This window comes from Amblyraja radiata, chromosome 13, assembly GCF_010909765.2.
Source record: "Amblyraja radiata isolate CabotCenter1 chromosome 13, sAmbRad1.1.pri, whole genome shotgun sequence".
Taxonomy (NCBI): domain Eukaryota; kingdom Metazoa; phylum Chordata; class Chondrichthyes; order Rajiformes; family Rajidae; genus Amblyraja; species Amblyraja radiata.
The window spans coordinates 54,265,700-54,282,880 of NC_045968.1; the positions used below are offsets into that span (position 1 = coordinate 54,265,700).

Here is a 17,181-nt window from a genome sequence, read left to right on the forward strand (position 1 = left end):
TCTGACTCTTTAATGGACAATTTTATCCCTCGTTATCCTTTTGCTATTAATATAGCTGTAGAAACCCTTTGGGTTTACTTTCACCTTACTTGCCAAAGCAACCTCATATCTTCTTTTAGATTTTCTAATTTCTTTCTTAAGATTCTTTTTACATTCTTTATACTCCTCAAGCACCTCATTTACTCCATGCTGCCTATAATTATTGTAGATCTCCCTCTTTTTCCGAACCAAGTGTCCAATTTCCCTTGAAAACCATGGCTCTTTCCGATTTTTACTATTTCCTTTCAACCGAACAGGGACATAAAGATTCTGTACTCTTAAAATTTCACCTTTAAATGTACTCCATTTCTCTTCCACATCTTTCCCATAAAAGAAAATGTCCCAATTTACTCCTTTTAAATCCTTTCGCATCTCCTCAAAGTTAGCCTTTCTCCAATCAAAAATCACAACCCTAGGTCCGGTTCTGACCCTCTCCATAATTATACTATCACATTAAATATTTTTATTTAAATCTGAGAAACTATGTGTGCGAAAACACCTACCATCACAAAGTGAAGGGTTGGTCAAATTGATTCTGAAGCCTGGGCTACAACTGCACAGGAAGCTTCCGATTGTGTTGGTGCAGTTTTGTTGACAGCTTGAGGTGCCGGCTACACACTCATTGATGTCTGGAAGAAAACCAGCGAATGTTTCAAACTCCTGTATTGCAATTGTGTTTGCCAACTGTATGCTTGTCACACTCTGAACAGCAGTAGATTGCAGGCTGTCATTATACACAATATACTCTTAAGGGGTTGGACAGGCTAGATGCAGGAAGATTGTTCCCGATGTTGGGGAAGTCCAGAACAAGGGGTCACAGTTTAAGGATAAGGGGGAAATCTTTTAGGACCGAGATGAGGAAAACATTTTTCACACAGAGAGTGGTGAATCTCTGGAATTCTCTGCCACAGAAGGTAGTTGAGGCCAGTTCATTGGCTGTATTTAAGAGGGAGTTAGATGTGGCCCTTGTGGCTAAACGGATCAGGGGGTATGGAGAGAAGGCAGGTACAGGATACTGAGTTGGATTATCAGCCATGATCATATTGAATGGCGGTGCAGGTTCGAAGGGCCGAATGGCCTACTCCTGCACCTATTTTCTATGTCTATGTCAATGTTTAATGTACAGAAGACCATATCGAGAGCACCAAATGCAATAGACATGGTTGGACGAAGTGCAGGTGAATCTCTGTCTCAGCTAGAAGTACCTTTACGTCCCAGGTTGGAGATAAGGGAGGAGGGAAAGTACCTAGGGAGGTGAAAGCATGGCTAGAGAGCAAAGAGTGTTAAGAAATTGTTGAAGATTTGCTTTCTTTAAATATTTCTATTTTACCCATGTTTTAACATTTCTCCTGCTAGAAAAATAACTGCAGCATGGACTCACAGGGAATGAAATGATACACTTTTTCATCCAATGTTAACATGGCACACATCCTTTTTTCCCCATTGTGAGAAACATTGCATTTGAAAATTCCTACCATCACAAATGAAAGAGTTGATCACATTGGTGCTGAAGCCTGGGTCACAACTACACACGAAGCTTCCGATTGTGTTGTTGCAGATTTGTTGACAGTTCGAGCTGTTGGTTCCACATTCATCAATGTCTGGAGGAAATGGAATGAATGACATGTCAAACATTGCAACATTCAACTTTCAACACCTTCTACAGGTAAAGTATCCATCATGCAACTACTCTGCACAAAGGGAATTATATCCTTTTTCATTCATTAAGAGCAAAAGCTAAATATTAGGCCAACAAAGTTTTACAGTGCAGCAAGAAATTTCACTATTAAATATTGTTCCACAACTCCTAGAAACTGAGTGTTAAAATCTCCTACCATCACAAAGCGAAGAGTTGGTCACATTGATGCTGAAGCCCGGGTCACAACTACACACAAAGTTTCCGATTGTGTTGGTGCAGATTTGTTGGCAGTTTGAGGTGTTGGTTGCACATTCATCGATGTCTGGAAGAAACAAGATAAATGGCATGTCAAACACTTGCAAAATGTTTGTCTCGGCCACATAAAACTCTACCATTTGCAATCATAAGGTTCAAAAGAAGATACGCAATTCTACAACTGAAATCATTTATCCAGGAATTAATGAACCTATCAAGAGAGGCAAAGTGTTAGCTCATTTAAAATAATTGAAAACAGATATAATATTTCTCCAGGAGACACATCTTAAAAAGGAAGCACAACACAGATTGAAATCAAAATGGATTGCTAAAGCATACCACTCTTCATTCTCACATAAATCAAGAGGTGTTGCAATATTAATTCGTAAAGGTATACCCTTTAAACATATATCAACGATAGAAGACATTGAAGGCAGATATATTGTAATAATAGGGGAGTTATACTTAAAAAAGGTGACTCTCCTCAATGTGTATGGACCAAATTTTGACAGCCCTCTGTTTTTTAAGAGAATTCTTAACAATATCCCGGAAGGTACACAACAAAACTTAATAATCGGTGGAGATTTAAATTGCACTTTGGATGCTTGTTTGGATAGATCATCAACTCAAAGAAAACTAAAATCTCGATCAAGTGAATTTTTAAATTCATACATTAATACTACTAATATTAAGGACGTTTGGAGAATTGAAAATCCATCGGGCCGAGAATATTCATTTTACTCACCAGTACATAAAACTTACTCAAGGATAGACTATTTTTTAGTAGATTCAAAACTTATCCCATTTACCTATAACTCACAATATCATAACATCATAATCTCAGACCACGCCCCATTAACATTTATGATCAAAGTAACGGAATGGCAGAGACACAGTCACAATGGAGATTTAATCCCCAAATCTTAAAAGATAAGTCATGTAATGAATACCTAGTAAAACAGATTAAAATGTTTTTTGAGGCTAACGATAGCCCTGAAATCTCTGCCTCCCTTCTTTGGGAAACATTTAAAGCATTTGTACGAGGAGCATTAATTTCTTCCCAATCATTTTTTAATAAAGAGAATAGGGCCAAACAACAGAAACTGGAAATGGAAATAAAGCAATTAGACACAGAAAATGCAGCAGCACCATCCACGATAAAACACAATAAAATTGCAGTATTGAAATATAAATTAAACAAGATTTATTCAGACCAAGTTATAAAACTTTATCAACATACAAAACAATTAAATTTTGAATTTGGTGACAAACCACAAAAACTATTAGCGCGTCAACTTCGCAAATTGGATGGGGAAAAAACAATATACAAAATTAGAACAGACAAGGGAGAAACATTAACACTGCCTAAAGATATTAATGATAGATTTCTACAATACTACCAAAAATTGTATTCATCTAAAATAACAGAACAATCAACGGGAATGGAAACATTTTTACAGAATTGTAAGTTTGCGGGTCTAGATCAGAAAGAGAGAGAATTGCTAGGGGCTGAAATTACGATAAAAGACATTGAAGAATCAATAAAGTCCTTAAAAAACGGAAAGTCGGCAGGACCCGATGGTCTAAATTCGGAATTTTATAAAAAAAATTATGATTTGCTTTCCCCACGCCTACAGACAATGTACAAATACGCATATACTCAACAGAAACTCCCAGAAACTCTAAATGAATCTACAATCATACTTATACCAAAAACGGACAAGGATCTTGAAGACCCAGGTTCATACAGAGCTATAGCCCTCTTAAATACTGATCAGAAAATATTAACTAAGATTCTATCTAATAGATTGAGCTTAGTGATCAGCAAATTAATACATCCCGACCAAACAGGGTTTATCCCCAAACGGTATTCATTTTATAATCTGAGAAGATTATTTAATATTATATACTCCAATAGAATCCCTAACGCAGAGCTAGCAATTATCTCGTTAGATGCTGAAAAAGCATTTGACCAGGTAGAATGGCCATATTTATTTTCGGTGATGGAAATTTTTCAACTAGGAGAGAAGTACTGTACATGGGTTAAATTGTTATATTCTAATCCAACAGCTAGAATATTAACAAACAAAATGTTATCAACTAAATTTAATCTCTCTAGAGGCTGTAGACAAGGATGCTCACTATCCCCACTATTATTTGCTCTTGCAATCGAACCTCTAGCAGAAAGCGTTAGAAACCATCCAGGAATATTTGGATACAATACTAGAGACACAAGGAATAAAATCTCCTTATATGCAGATGATATACTAATATATATTACAAAATTAGAAACTAGTATTCCAAACCTATTAAATCTAATAACTCAATTTGGTCAGTTTTCGGGATATAGAATCAATTGGAATAAAAGCGAAATCATGCCAATAACAAAATTCAATTTACATACAATACAACAATCCCCTTTTAAAATAGTTAAAGATAAATTTAAATACTTAGGAATCTATGTAACTAAGACATATACCTCTTTATTTAAACTAAATTTCCCACCCTTACTGAATAAACTACATAAGAATATTCAATACTGGAAAACACTCCCCATTTCTATGCTTGGGAGAATTAATGCTATAAAAATGATTTTTTTACCGCAACTGCTGTACCTACTTCAATTAATTCCGATGTATATCCCAAAAACTTTTTTCAAAAAAGTCGATTCCATTGTTACAAGTTTTGTCTGGGATTATAAGAATCATAGAATAAGTAAAAAACATTTATGTAAATCAAAGATAAATGGAGGTCTGGCTTTGCCAAATTTCTTATTTTATTTCTGGGCAGTCCATATTAAAAACATGAATTTCTGGCTGGAAGAAATGGAACAACCAGATTGGCTAATGATGGAAAAGGAAGACTGTCTACCTTTTGAAATTGGACCGATCATATTTGCCCCCACAAAACTGCACAAAAAAACCTATAAAGAAAACCCCATAATACATAGTGGATTACGAATTTGGAAACAAATAAAAAAAGATTTAAAATTGAATAATATACCACTCTGCCTTTCCATTGTAAATAATCCTTTGTTCAAATCATCCTTTATGGACAAAGGTTTCACACAATGGAAAAATTATGGAATCAAAAATATAGGACATCTTTATGGGAAAGGTACTTTTCTTTCATTTCAAGAGTTACAACAGAATTATGGACTGCACTCAAATAATTTCTTCAGATATCTACAAATTAGAGATTATGTTAAATCTAATACACAAGTCTACAGGAATAGGGAATCAGAAATTCTTGATGAATGTCTGAACAAGCATCCTAATACTGAAAAACTAATAGCTTATATTTATAACACCCTACTAAACAACGAGGTACCACCGACCGAACCATATAGATACAAATGGGAAAATGAAATAGGTCATCCTATCACGAAAGATATGTGGGACGAAACTTTACAAGAAATACATCAATGTTCATTAAATGCCAGACATACTTTAATACAATTCAAGGTCTTACATAGACTACACTTCTCTAAAATAAAACTAAATAGAATCTTCCCACAAATCTCTCCTATTTGTGATAAATGTCTACATTTAGAGGCTAATTTAACACATACGTTTGCAAACTGTATAAAACTTAAACATTTCTGGACTGATATTTTTGAAATAATTTCAGAAGTTATTAATACAAAACTGGACCCAGACACAAAATTAATAATACTTGGAATATCAGAACAAAGCTTAACACTCACACCAAACCAAATAAATTTCCTCAACTACAGTATAATAACCGGAAAAAAATTAATATTAAAATTTTGGAAAGGCCCTACAACCCCCACAATTAAAATGTGGATTACGGAAATGTCGGAGACCCTATACTTAGAAAGAATTAGACTTGTCTTAATGGACAAACAAGATCTTTTCCATAAAATTTGGGCTCCATTCATTAACTATCTGAAGGGATAGATTGGCACAGCACGAGGACCCAGCTGAAACTTGAACTCAGGAACAGATGAAAAGCTATACTTTATAACCTACGAACCTATCTCCATTGATGTATTACATGTAACCCATTCCACCTCCCTTGTTTTTCTGTTGTATTTTTTTTTGCTTTCTTTTTTATTTGTAACTTTCTACCCTCTCTCTTTCCCTCTTTCTATAAAAAATAAAAACACTAGAAGCAGAAGTAATTGATAATGGAAAATTTTAATAATGTATGACTGATGTATATGAAAAGTTTTTTTACTATAATATGTAACTACATTTTATAATATGTCTACTTCTAATAAATAAATTAAAAAAAATAAAAATAAAAAAAATAAAATAAAAAATAAATAAAACACCTTTAAAATAAAACACCTGGCAGAAAGGTGACCCATTCATGCATAACATTTTTTTTTTTTAAAAAGAAAAAAAAAAAGAAATCATTTATCCCTACTTTTAACTTCCAACTGCAGGAAATGTACTAATTCCCTGAAGACTCACAGCGAATAATATGTTATCCTCTTATTCATTGTTAAATTGATAGTTCTGCAATTTATTACAGTGTAGCACAAATGCCAAGGTTATATATTATCCCCCTAGTCTGGGAAAATATGTGCTTGAAACTATCCTACCATCACAAAGCGAAGAATTGGTCACATTAATGGTGAACCCTCGGTAACAACTGCACAGGGAGCTTCCGATTGAGTTGGTGCAGTTTTGTTGACAGTTTGAGGTGTTGGTTACACATTCATCGATATCTGGAGAAATAAGCTCAGTTACTCAGACAGAGCAATACCTTGAGGAAGGTACAATGACTTCAAATTGATAGACAAGTGCCTATCAGGCTCGTTTCGAGGAATATGGACCAAAGGTGGCTAAATGTGACTACCTTAGATAGGGCATCTTGGTAGACATGAACGTGACATGGGCCAAATAGTCAGTTGCCATGCTCTTTGAAGCTGTGACTATGATTCAACTCCTGGTTGCATATCAATGACATGCTGCACCATTTTTAAATGAGGTCTAATATTTTCAAATTAATCTATGCAGGCTGACTTTTAAGCCATGCAAGACTATAGCTTTGTGACAAAATTTACATGAGTAATCAATCGCTTTAAAAAATGGTGCTTAGAATTTTCAATGTTTACGATCAAATTTGTAAAAAACAATAAAGCAATCCACATTATGGCCAGTCAAAGACTGTAATAAAATGTCAATTTTTTGAAAATTATGGTTTCGCCTCGTAATTACTGATAGACACCATGACCCATTTGGTGGCACGGTTTTGGCAGCTCACAAATGGCAAGGGATGAGTCGCTGGATTCCAGCCTCTACATCTCACCATTGGTGTTTGGGAAAAGTTCAATTTGCCATACAAGCTGACAGTTGCACCAGAGTGAAAACACACAGAGAACTACTATCCCTTTTACACATTTATAAACTACTTTGTACTAAACAATTCCAACCATCACAAAGAGAAGAATGTGTTACATTGATGCTGAAGCCTGGATCATAACTGCACACAAAGCTTCCAATAGTGTTAGTGCAGATTTCTTGACAGTTTGAGGTGCTGGTTGCACATTCATCGATGTGTAAAGAAATAAGCACAGTTACTCCTGCTGCAAATTGTTGACATTTGCCTATATATTTCCAAACTAGGCAGACAGACATATCTAATGTAAACAATGAAGGCTGTCTTCTAATCCTGGCAGAAGAATTGCATTGCATCTTGGTCAACATGGAAGGTATAATGAAATATGCATGCGCACGATTTGGATATTTTGTCTCATCTTGTGAAATTGACAGAAAAATTGCTAGCCTACATTGCACAGGTGGCTAATATACTTTAGTTTAAGTGGGTTTAAATCTACAGGACCCATGTTCCACATTGAATATTGTTTTCCATCTGTTAGAAACAATGAATATGACGTCTCTTACCATCACACAATGAAGAGTTGGTTCGGTTACTTTTGAAGCCGTTGTTGCAACTGCACAAGAAGCTTCCGATTGTGTTGGTGCAGATTTGTTGACACTTTGAGGTGTTGGTTGCACATTCATCGATATCTGCAATTAAATGTCATGTTAAGTTCTTGCATAGCATGTGGCATTGCCAGCAGTAACTCATTCACTTAGTGTTCTGTTCTACAAAGACAGCAGGATGACACTGCATGGTGGTGGCACAGTAAATTAAGCTCTCCGTAAACATATTGCTGTGACATTATAAAACATATGAGCTGAGAGAGTCACTCTTCACTTCAAATATCATCAGCATCAGAATGTCTTCAGATTTATATATCTTTGAAAATATTGCATGAGTATTAATATTTACCGGGCCATATTTTGATTAGAGAGAGTAATGTGAATTGTCAGAATTGAACTTCCCTAACAAATAATAATTAACCAAAATTTCTATGATACTGCAATAAAATATGATAATATTAAAGATTCACAGAGAAAGAAATGATAACCATTATAATTCAATATTAGGATGATACAAATACATTTGTGGGGCCACCTAGATTTGACAGGGCTGTAGTAACAATCATATTAAATGGTTGAACGTTTAAGATGTTGGTTCCACATTCATCTATGTCTGGATCAAAATAAGTTGAAGTCATGTAAAATAACAAAATGTTGGAGCACATTGGTGGGTCTACATTCCTGGAGAGAATGGGAAGACATCATTTCAGTTCAGATCTCTTGATCAGTGTCGACAATTGCTAGTGCATCCAAATGACGTCTGATACAGGTGTTTTGTATTTAACTTTGCCAGCTGTAACTTTGTCACATAATTTCTGAATTGCAAAAGATTGTAGACTGTCATCATATTTTGACAGCACAACAAATGGAGATGTCTTATGGGAAAATATTGGTTTTACTCTTATCAATATAACCAGGTCAAGGAGAGCCACTCATTGCCACATAGAACGTTGGCATAAGGATTCCTTTGTGATCACATCGCCATTGGAGAAATGGCCAAAATATTGAAAAGCACAGGTTTCAACTACTGATTTCACAGGGTAATAAAGAAGGAAACATGCAATTTTAAGTTAATTAACGTATGAAAAATTAACAATGTTTCTAAATCTGCAGTATCTTAAGGTGACTGAAATCTATGTTTGACAATCTACGATGGACTGGGCAGCCTGGATTGCAACAATAAACAGTACTTGCAAAATCTTGGAAACCATCTGTTTTAAAACATCCTACCATCACAAAGGGAAGAGTTGATCGCATTGCTGCTGAAGCCCGAATCACAACTGCACACAAAACTTCCGATTGAGTTGTTGCAGATTTGTTGACAGTTTGAAGTGTTAGCTGCACATTCATTGATGTCTAGAGGGAAAACAGTGAATGAGGCCTCAATCACATCTCTTACATTTAATGTCACCAACTGAAACTCTCTCTCTCTGTTAATATCATGATTTACTGTAGACAATGTGACAATATTTGTTTTGTATCACCATTAATAAGTCTCCAATTATAATTAAATATTATCCCTTAAATCTGATGAAATATAACCTACCACAACCAGCGAGCAGCGGTGAACCATTAACTACCCGTTTGATGACCCTCAGATTATCCTTGATTGGGCTTTACTGGCTTTACCTTGCAATGAACATTATTTCCTTATCATATGTTTCTACATTGTAAATAGATCAATTGTTATCATGTATTGTCATTCTGGTGATTGGTTAGCACGCAACAAAAGCTTTTCAATGAACCTCGACACGCGTGACAATAAACTAAACTGAACTTTACATTGGCTTTGGAAAATGGAAGGAGTATTGAAAGATGGATGTTCATGATTCAGTTAACATCAAAGGTTCAAAGGTTCAAAGGTTGATTTATTGTCACATACACCTAGATGTAGTGAAATTCTTTTTGCCAATGCAGCACATAAAAAAGAATACAAACATAACAATAATAAATAGCTTTAACATAAAAAAAACATCCCCCCACAATGGTTCCCATTATGGGGGAAGGCACAAAGTCCAGTCCCATCCCCAATGTCCACCCATAGTCGGGCCTATTGAGGCCTCCACAGTTGCCTCTACGGAGGCCCGATGTTCCAGGCCGTCCTCGCCGGGTGATGATGTTCCGGCGTCGGGAGAGTCCTCTCAGCGGCATGGGAACCCTGGAACGGCCGCCTCCCTACTCGAGACCATGGCTTCCGGAGCCGACAAGGCCGCGCCGAATGGAGCTCAACTGGCGATCTCGTTGAGAGATCCCAGGCTCCCGATGGAAAGTTCAGCGCCGCCGCCCGCAGCCACTCCACAGACCCGCAGCTCCGCAACGGACCCAGCTCACCGGAGTTCCAGCTCAGTGACTCAGGCAAGGCACCGCCCGCCCCGCAATGGCGCTCCAGCACTGCACCGCCGTCCTCAGACCCGCAGCCCCGCCGCCGCCGATGCCGGTGCCGCCGATGCTGGTGCCGCCGCCGCCGCCGCCGATGCCGATGCCGAGGCTCCGGGCGGTCCCCTCAGGAAATGCCGCTCCAGGCCCGCTGGTAGGCCGCGAGGACGGGTCGAAAGTGCAGCCCGGAGAAAAGCTGCATCTCCGACCAGGTAGGGACCCTGAAAATTAGTTTCCCCCTTCCTCCCCACACATAAAAAAGCTAGAACTCCTTAAAAATAAAACACTAAACTAACTAAAAATAAGAAAAAAGAAATGAAAAACAACCAGCTGCAGGCTAGGCAGCCAAACCCCTACAGGTTGGCGCCTGTAGGGGGTATAGACTCACACTAAGAAATTGTGGATGTGTTGCTGACCCCAGATTATCAGGGTAAATAATATACTTTGTTCCGGAAGGACAGCAGATGCTGCTTTACATAAAAAGAAACAAAGTGCTGGGAAAATTGCACACAAAGCTTCCATCAGGCAGCATCTCTGGAGACCATGGATTGGAGAAGTTTCAGTCGGGAATATATTTGGTTTAACCGGGCCGTCAAATCTACATGACCAACAACCACATTAAATATTCCTACCATCACAGTGTGAAGTGTTGGTCACATTGGTACTGAAACCCGGGTCACAACTGCACACAAAGCTTCCATTTGTGTTGGTGCAGACTTGTTCACAGTTTGAGATGTTGGTTCCACATTCATCGATATCTGGAGGAAAACAAGTGATCAAAATATTAAATATTTGCACATTATTTGGCTTTGCTGAAGTAATCATTCTCACTTAATATTCTGAACTAGACTAGTCTGCAGGACGTTGTTGTACAATGCCAACACTGGATATGGTGCTGACACCCATAAAAATATTGCTTTCACTGATTAAATTATTACAATGTGAGTGTACTGGCTTGCCTTCATATATGATTGAGCTCAGAATGCCTTCATATTTACATATCCTTTGGAGAAATTGCATAAATATTGAAATATTCTCAAAGGGAGGATGAACAGCCAGAAGTTATGCACGTTGGAACAAAGGGCATAGGTAGGAAGAGGGATGAGGTCTTGCAAAATGAATATAGAAAGTTTGGCAGGATTAAAAAGCAGGACATACAGGGTAGTAGCTTCCAATTTAAGAGGATGGAATTAGCTAGGACCTTTGAGGAATATAGAGAAAAGAGTAAATGACTCAAGCAGGTGTTTAGAATGACTAAATTGGACCACACATGGTTTCTGGCAAAGGGATTAAACTAAATGGGTAGAAGGCAGGATAGACCTGCCTTCTATCCACAGATCTGATAGGACAGATGAATGCATGGCTCAGGAATTGGTGCAGGGGACATGGGTTCTGATTGATAGACCATTGAGATCTATTCTGGGGAGAAGGCAGGAACTGGGTACCGATTGTGGATGATCAGCCATGATCACATTGAATGGATTAAAGGGCCGTATGGCCTACTCCTGCACCTCTTGTCCATTGTCTATTGTCTGAATCCAAACCCATCAATGCCTACATGAAAAACAAGAGAGTAACAGTATCATGGATAAAGCAGGGAACATGTGCTCCAAGAAAATACCCTCTTGAAAGTGGCAACACAAGTAGATAGAGTGGTAAAGAAGGTACAGTACATGGTATGCTTGCTTTCACTGGTGGGTCTTTGAGTATAAGAGTCAGAAATTTATGGTGTTGCATTGAAGGACATTTGTTAGGCTGCATTTGGAGTCTTGTGTGCAGCTCATGTTGGCCGAGTATAGGAACAATGTGGAGGTATTAGAATGGGGAGTGAGGATGTTTACAACAATGATATACAGATTAGTGGGTAATAGCTCCAGGAGGAGTTGGGTAGAATTGCATTGTTATTTCTGGCAGGGTGAAAGAAAATCTGATAGAATAATGTAAAGTTACGAGAGGCATAGTTAGTATACAGTTAGAACCTTTTTCTTTGGATGGAAAATCAAAGACTAGAGGGCATTGCTTTAAAGGACAAGGGACAAGATTGATGAAGATGTACGATGTACGTTTTTTTACATTGGTGAGGCTGCTGAGTGCCTGGAATGTGCTCACAGGGAGGGTGAAAGATGCAGATATGATAGAGGCATTTCTGAGGATTTTGGATAGGCACATGGATATGCACCTACCATCACAAATCGAAGGGTTGGTCAAATTAGTGCTGAAACCCAGAATACAACTGCACACAAAGCTTCCGATTGTGTTGGTGCAGATTTGTTGGCAGTATGAGATGTTGGTTCCACATTCATTGATATCTAGATGGAAAACAGATTGTGTTACATCGATAATTGATGTAACATTTAGTTTGCCAAGTGAGTTTCTCACTCTTAATATTGTGATTAACTATAGACAATAGGATGTGTTTATATTACCGAAGCGGTTTCTATCAAATTTATTGTTTTGATGCTTTGAAACTTTACATCACATTGTAAAGGTGACTATTATAATTTATTTTACAGGGCGTCAAATCTACGTGGCCCAACAGCCATATTGAACATCGTTCACAATCTGTGAGAAACAAAGCTTTTGAACCTTCCTACCATCACAGAGTGAAGAGTTGATTACATTGGTGCTGAAACCTGGGTCACAACTGCACATGAAGCTTCCGTTTGTGTTGATGCAGACTTGTTCACAGTTTGAGGTGTTGGTTTTACATTCTTCAATATCTGGAGGAAAACAAGTGACCGAAATGTCAAAAACTTCCATGTTATTTGGGGAGGATGCTGAAGTAAAAGTTGTCACTTAATATTCTGAACTAGATTAGTCCGCAGGATGTCGCTATACAATGTGCACAACCCTCTAATAAATATTGCTTTCAACTTATTGCGATTTGAGTATTCTGCCTTTGCCTTCATATATCATTGAGATCAGAGTTTTTATATTTACATGCCCTTTTATGAATCTAAGATGGACTGGGCAGCCTGAAATGCAACAATAAATAGTACTTGTGAAATCTGAGAGATCATCTGTTTTATAACATCCTACCATCACAAAGGAAAGAGTTGGTCACATCGGTCATATTCAATATCTCTGTCTCACCTAGATTTTACAGGGCAGTTATACTATCACATTAAATATTTTTATTTAAATCTGTGAAACTATGTGTGCGAAAACACCTACCATCACAAAGTGAAGGGTTGGTTAAATTGATTCTGAAGCCTGGGCTACAACTGCACAGGTAGCTTCCGATTGTGTTGGTGCAGTTTTGTTGACAGCTTGAGGTGCCGGTTACACACTCATTGATGTCTGGAAGAAAACAAGGGAATGTTTCAAACTCCTGTATTGCAATTGTGTTTGCCAATTGTATGCTGTCACATTCTGAACAGCAGTAGATTGCAGGCTGTCATCATACACAATATATAGAGCTACCCTTCTTCCTTTGTCGTGAAAAAACATAAGTGTTTCAATGTGATCCAATCTTTGTCAAGAGGAACGTTGAGGGATTACGTGAAGACCCCGTCCAGTACGCATGCGTGTCAATCTTCAAAGCAGCGGTGTGAAATCACAGATAACAGTTATTGAACTGAACATAGTAAGATAAGAGAACCATAATACCAGTTGAACTTTATGATAGAGGGCTGGGAGCGGAGGGCACGTAATCCCTCAACGTTACTCCTCATAAAATAAAGATCAAACTTCAAACTGGTAAGTTCTCGTTTAATCTTACTATTTTACTTCGGAGTCACGTGAGTGACTACGTGAAGATTTTAAAGCTCTGATTTCATGCCGTGGAACCGAGTCCAGGCGTCATACACTGCATCAGTCGGCCAATGATGAGTGAACATTAAGAATGCATTCAGACATGACATTGATATAGACATGTTGATGCTATTAATGAATAATAGTGGCAATAGTAACCTCCCTCAACCTGGAGGTAGTATGAACCATACCTAACATAGAGTTGGCAAATACCCCTGATCTGGCAATAGGTTTGGACAGATCAATAGTTTGACCATCCTGCAAACGCTAGGATGTGGTCCATCCCTGCTGCTGAGGTATAGCGGTCCTGGTGGAGTGAGACTCAATGTCAATGTACACTCCTGTATATGCCAGACCCATATAACCATCTGGAGAAGGTTCGTAGTGATTCCTTCTAACAAGATTTTATGTAACTAATAATATTGCTGTCAGTCTATAAGGCTCTTAGGAACCTTGACATACTGGTGTAAATGCGTGATCACACGCAACCCAAGGTCCATGGGATATGCAACATCTAGTTTGGTCTTGTGTCCCTGTCTAATCTGCTTGATTAATCATAAACAAAACATGTTATTATAGCCCGCAGATATGATCATCCTATCCAGTGTAGCAATGACTGGACCCATAGCGCTGTACTCAGTGCCATGGCGTAATCACTAGTACGTGAGTATGACCATGGACAGGGATGTTGCTGGTGCCCATCGGTGAAGTGACATAGTACAATGTTAACAACCCATATCTCTGCATTCCTAAGTCTGGGAGGTTTTAAGCTGACGATACCTTCATATTCTGGATATCAGAGGGTGTGACCGGACAGAGTGGTTTATGTACTCCTCAGCCAAATGATGAGGAGGTACTTAAGGCACAGTAATGGAATAGTAACTTAATGTTATAATCCCATAAAACTGAATTTTAATGTGTCAGTCATCCGTGCCGAGTTAAACGTAAGGAAGCATAAACAATGCTTCCCATCTCCTATGCAGATTGCTGCTATTTGGTGCTATCCCTGCAATCTGTAGTGAGCACTCTTAACGCTTATGGTTTGACAACCCGAGCCGCAGAAACGATCTCTCAGAGTCTGTAAGTCTATGAATTGATTATATCATGCAGAGGATGGTTTCAACATCACAACTGAACCAGCATTTTTTTATCCGGAATTAATCATGTAAGGTTTTATGTTCATTCTTCGCCTCAGCAGGAGCCATAGGTATATAACCCAGGCAGGCACTAAGAAAACCCGGAAGCGGGAATCATGCTGAATTTTGCAAGACCCGTCTATTGAGGCCAAATGGAGGAAGACATAAAAGAACATTCCTTCCTAGTGTAGCGAAAATGCACCCTTCGCCATTGTATGCCTCGTTCACTGTTGATTGAAACTGGATGCAAGCAAATTAATAGTTAGTGTTCTATCAATCCACATTGTCATTAAATACTTTGTGATCGCACATTCATTCTGGGTTGTCATTGATTTTGCATAATAATACACCAGTGCTAAATGCGGTTTGGTAAAACTATCACCGGATACTTTGATTTGATTGTACCTTTGTGATTAACATATACCACCACCAAAATGTATCACCTTGGACTTGTGCATGCCGTATATGCATATCCACACACCCTTTGGCGGCGCGGCTCTGGCTGCAGCGGCTCTCCGGCAGTCCTGTTTGTTTTGTGTTTTTTGGGTTGTTTATTTTCGTTTTGGTTAGTCTAGTTTTGGTTTTTAGTTTCTGTTTGGGGGGGGGGGGTTGAAACGGGGCTTGCTGTCTCTCCCTGCGGGGGAATGCGACTTTTATGTCGTATTCCCCTTCTCTGCCTCCGTCTGCGCTGAGGCCTAATGGCGGAGCTGGCGACCTCGAGGCTCAGGAGGCAGAGCCCGCCAGGACTCGCACTGAGCTCGCTCCCGTGAGGACGGCCCGGCTCGGGGCTGGAACAGGGCTTCCGTGAGGGGCTGTGATGCTACCGTGAGGACGGCCGGCCCGAGGAAGGAACGGTGCTCCCGTCGGAGTGGCCGAGCTCGGGGAGGTACGGCGTTCCCAGCCCGAGGGAGGAGCGGCGCCCAGTCGGGGCGGCCCAGCCGGAGGGAGGAGCGGTGCCCGGTCGGGGCGGCCCAGCCTGAGGGAGGAGCGGTGCCCGGTCGGGGCGGCCCAGCCCGAGGGAGGAGCGGCGCCCAGTCGGGGCGGCCCAGCCCGAGGGAGGAGCGGCGCCCAGTCGGGGCGGCCCAGCCCGAGGGAGGAGCGGCGCCCAGTCGGGGCGGCCCAGCCCGAGGGAGGAGCGGCGCCCAGTCGGGGCGGCCCAGCCCGAGGGAGGAGCGGTGACCGGTCGGGGCGGCCCAGCCCGAGGAAGGAGCGGTGCCCAGTCGGGGCGGCCCAGCCCGAGGGAGGAGCGGTGCCCGATCGGGGCGGCCCAGCCCGAGGGAGGAGCGGCGCCCAGTCGGGGCGGCCCAGCCCGAGGCTGAGACGGTAACGGCACTCACGTGAGGGCAATCCGGCCCGGGGCTGGAACGATGCTCCGGTGGCTTGCACGGTGTTCTGGCGGCGATGGCCTGAGTCCGGGTTTCGGCCGCGGGCCAGCGGCTGCGTCAGCAGGACTGGTGAGCGGCAGCGGCAGTGTTTGAGCCGCGGGACAGGTTTTAACATCGCCCGGGGGGTATCGCCTCAGCGCAGAAGGAGAAGAGGAGGGAAGAGACTGGAGACCTAAGACTTTTGCCTCCATCACAGTGAGGAGATGTTGGGTGGACTCACTGTGGTGGATGTTAATATGTGTTTATTGTTGTTTTTTATTGTATTGTATTGTATGTATGACAAGACAATACAATTCAATTTCGTTCAGACTTCGGTCTGAATGACAATAAAAGGCTATCTATCTATCAATCTTTAATGCACAGAATGCACCTGGTGTCGTTTTGCCAGTTGATACCATGACTGAACACTTGATAACTCATGCTAATCCCATCTGCCTCCGTAACTAGTGATGGTATTAGTAAATTACCCATCTTTGGGCAATAGCATCAGTTTGGAAATGACTGAAGATTTACGGATAAGAGGTTTTAGTGGGGCAAAGCTGTCCATCATTGTGACTTTGATTGTTTCAGCTAAAAATAGCAGAGGTCTAATTTTTTGTCTCAGAGCTGATCCCAGACCAATAAATGGATGATTGTATCCCAATAATCAATAGTTTCAGTTGGTATCAACTTAATTTAAA

At 40.1% G+C, this 17,181-nt stretch overlaps 1 protein-coding gene across 1 annotated transcript in view; it reads right to left on the reverse strand.

Annotated features, from left to right (window-relative positions):
• The window catches only part of LOC116979505 (serine-rich adhesin for platelets-like), a 1,930,096-nt gene that overhangs the window by 1,442,969 nt on the left and 469,946 nt on the right, over positions 1-17,181 (reverse strand). The window contains exons 73-81 of the mRNA XM_033031015.1: positions 12,822-12,947; positions 12,411-12,536; positions 10,860-10,985; positions 9,082-9,207; positions 7,810-7,935; positions 6,504-6,629; positions 1,875-2,000; positions 1,515-1,640; positions 543-668 (exon numbers count right to left, since the gene is read on the reverse strand). Of these exons, the coding sequence (XP_032886906.1) occupies positions 543-668; positions 1,515-1,640; positions 1,875-2,000; positions 6,504-6,629; positions 7,810-7,935; positions 9,082-9,207; positions 10,860-10,985; positions 12,411-12,536; positions 12,822-12,947 (1,134 nt within the window). The remainder of the gene's footprint in view (positions 1-542; positions 669-1,514; positions 1,641-1,874; positions 2,001-6,503; positions 6,630-7,809; positions 7,936-9,081; positions 9,208-10,859; positions 10,986-12,410; positions 12,537-12,821; positions 12,948-17,181) is intronic.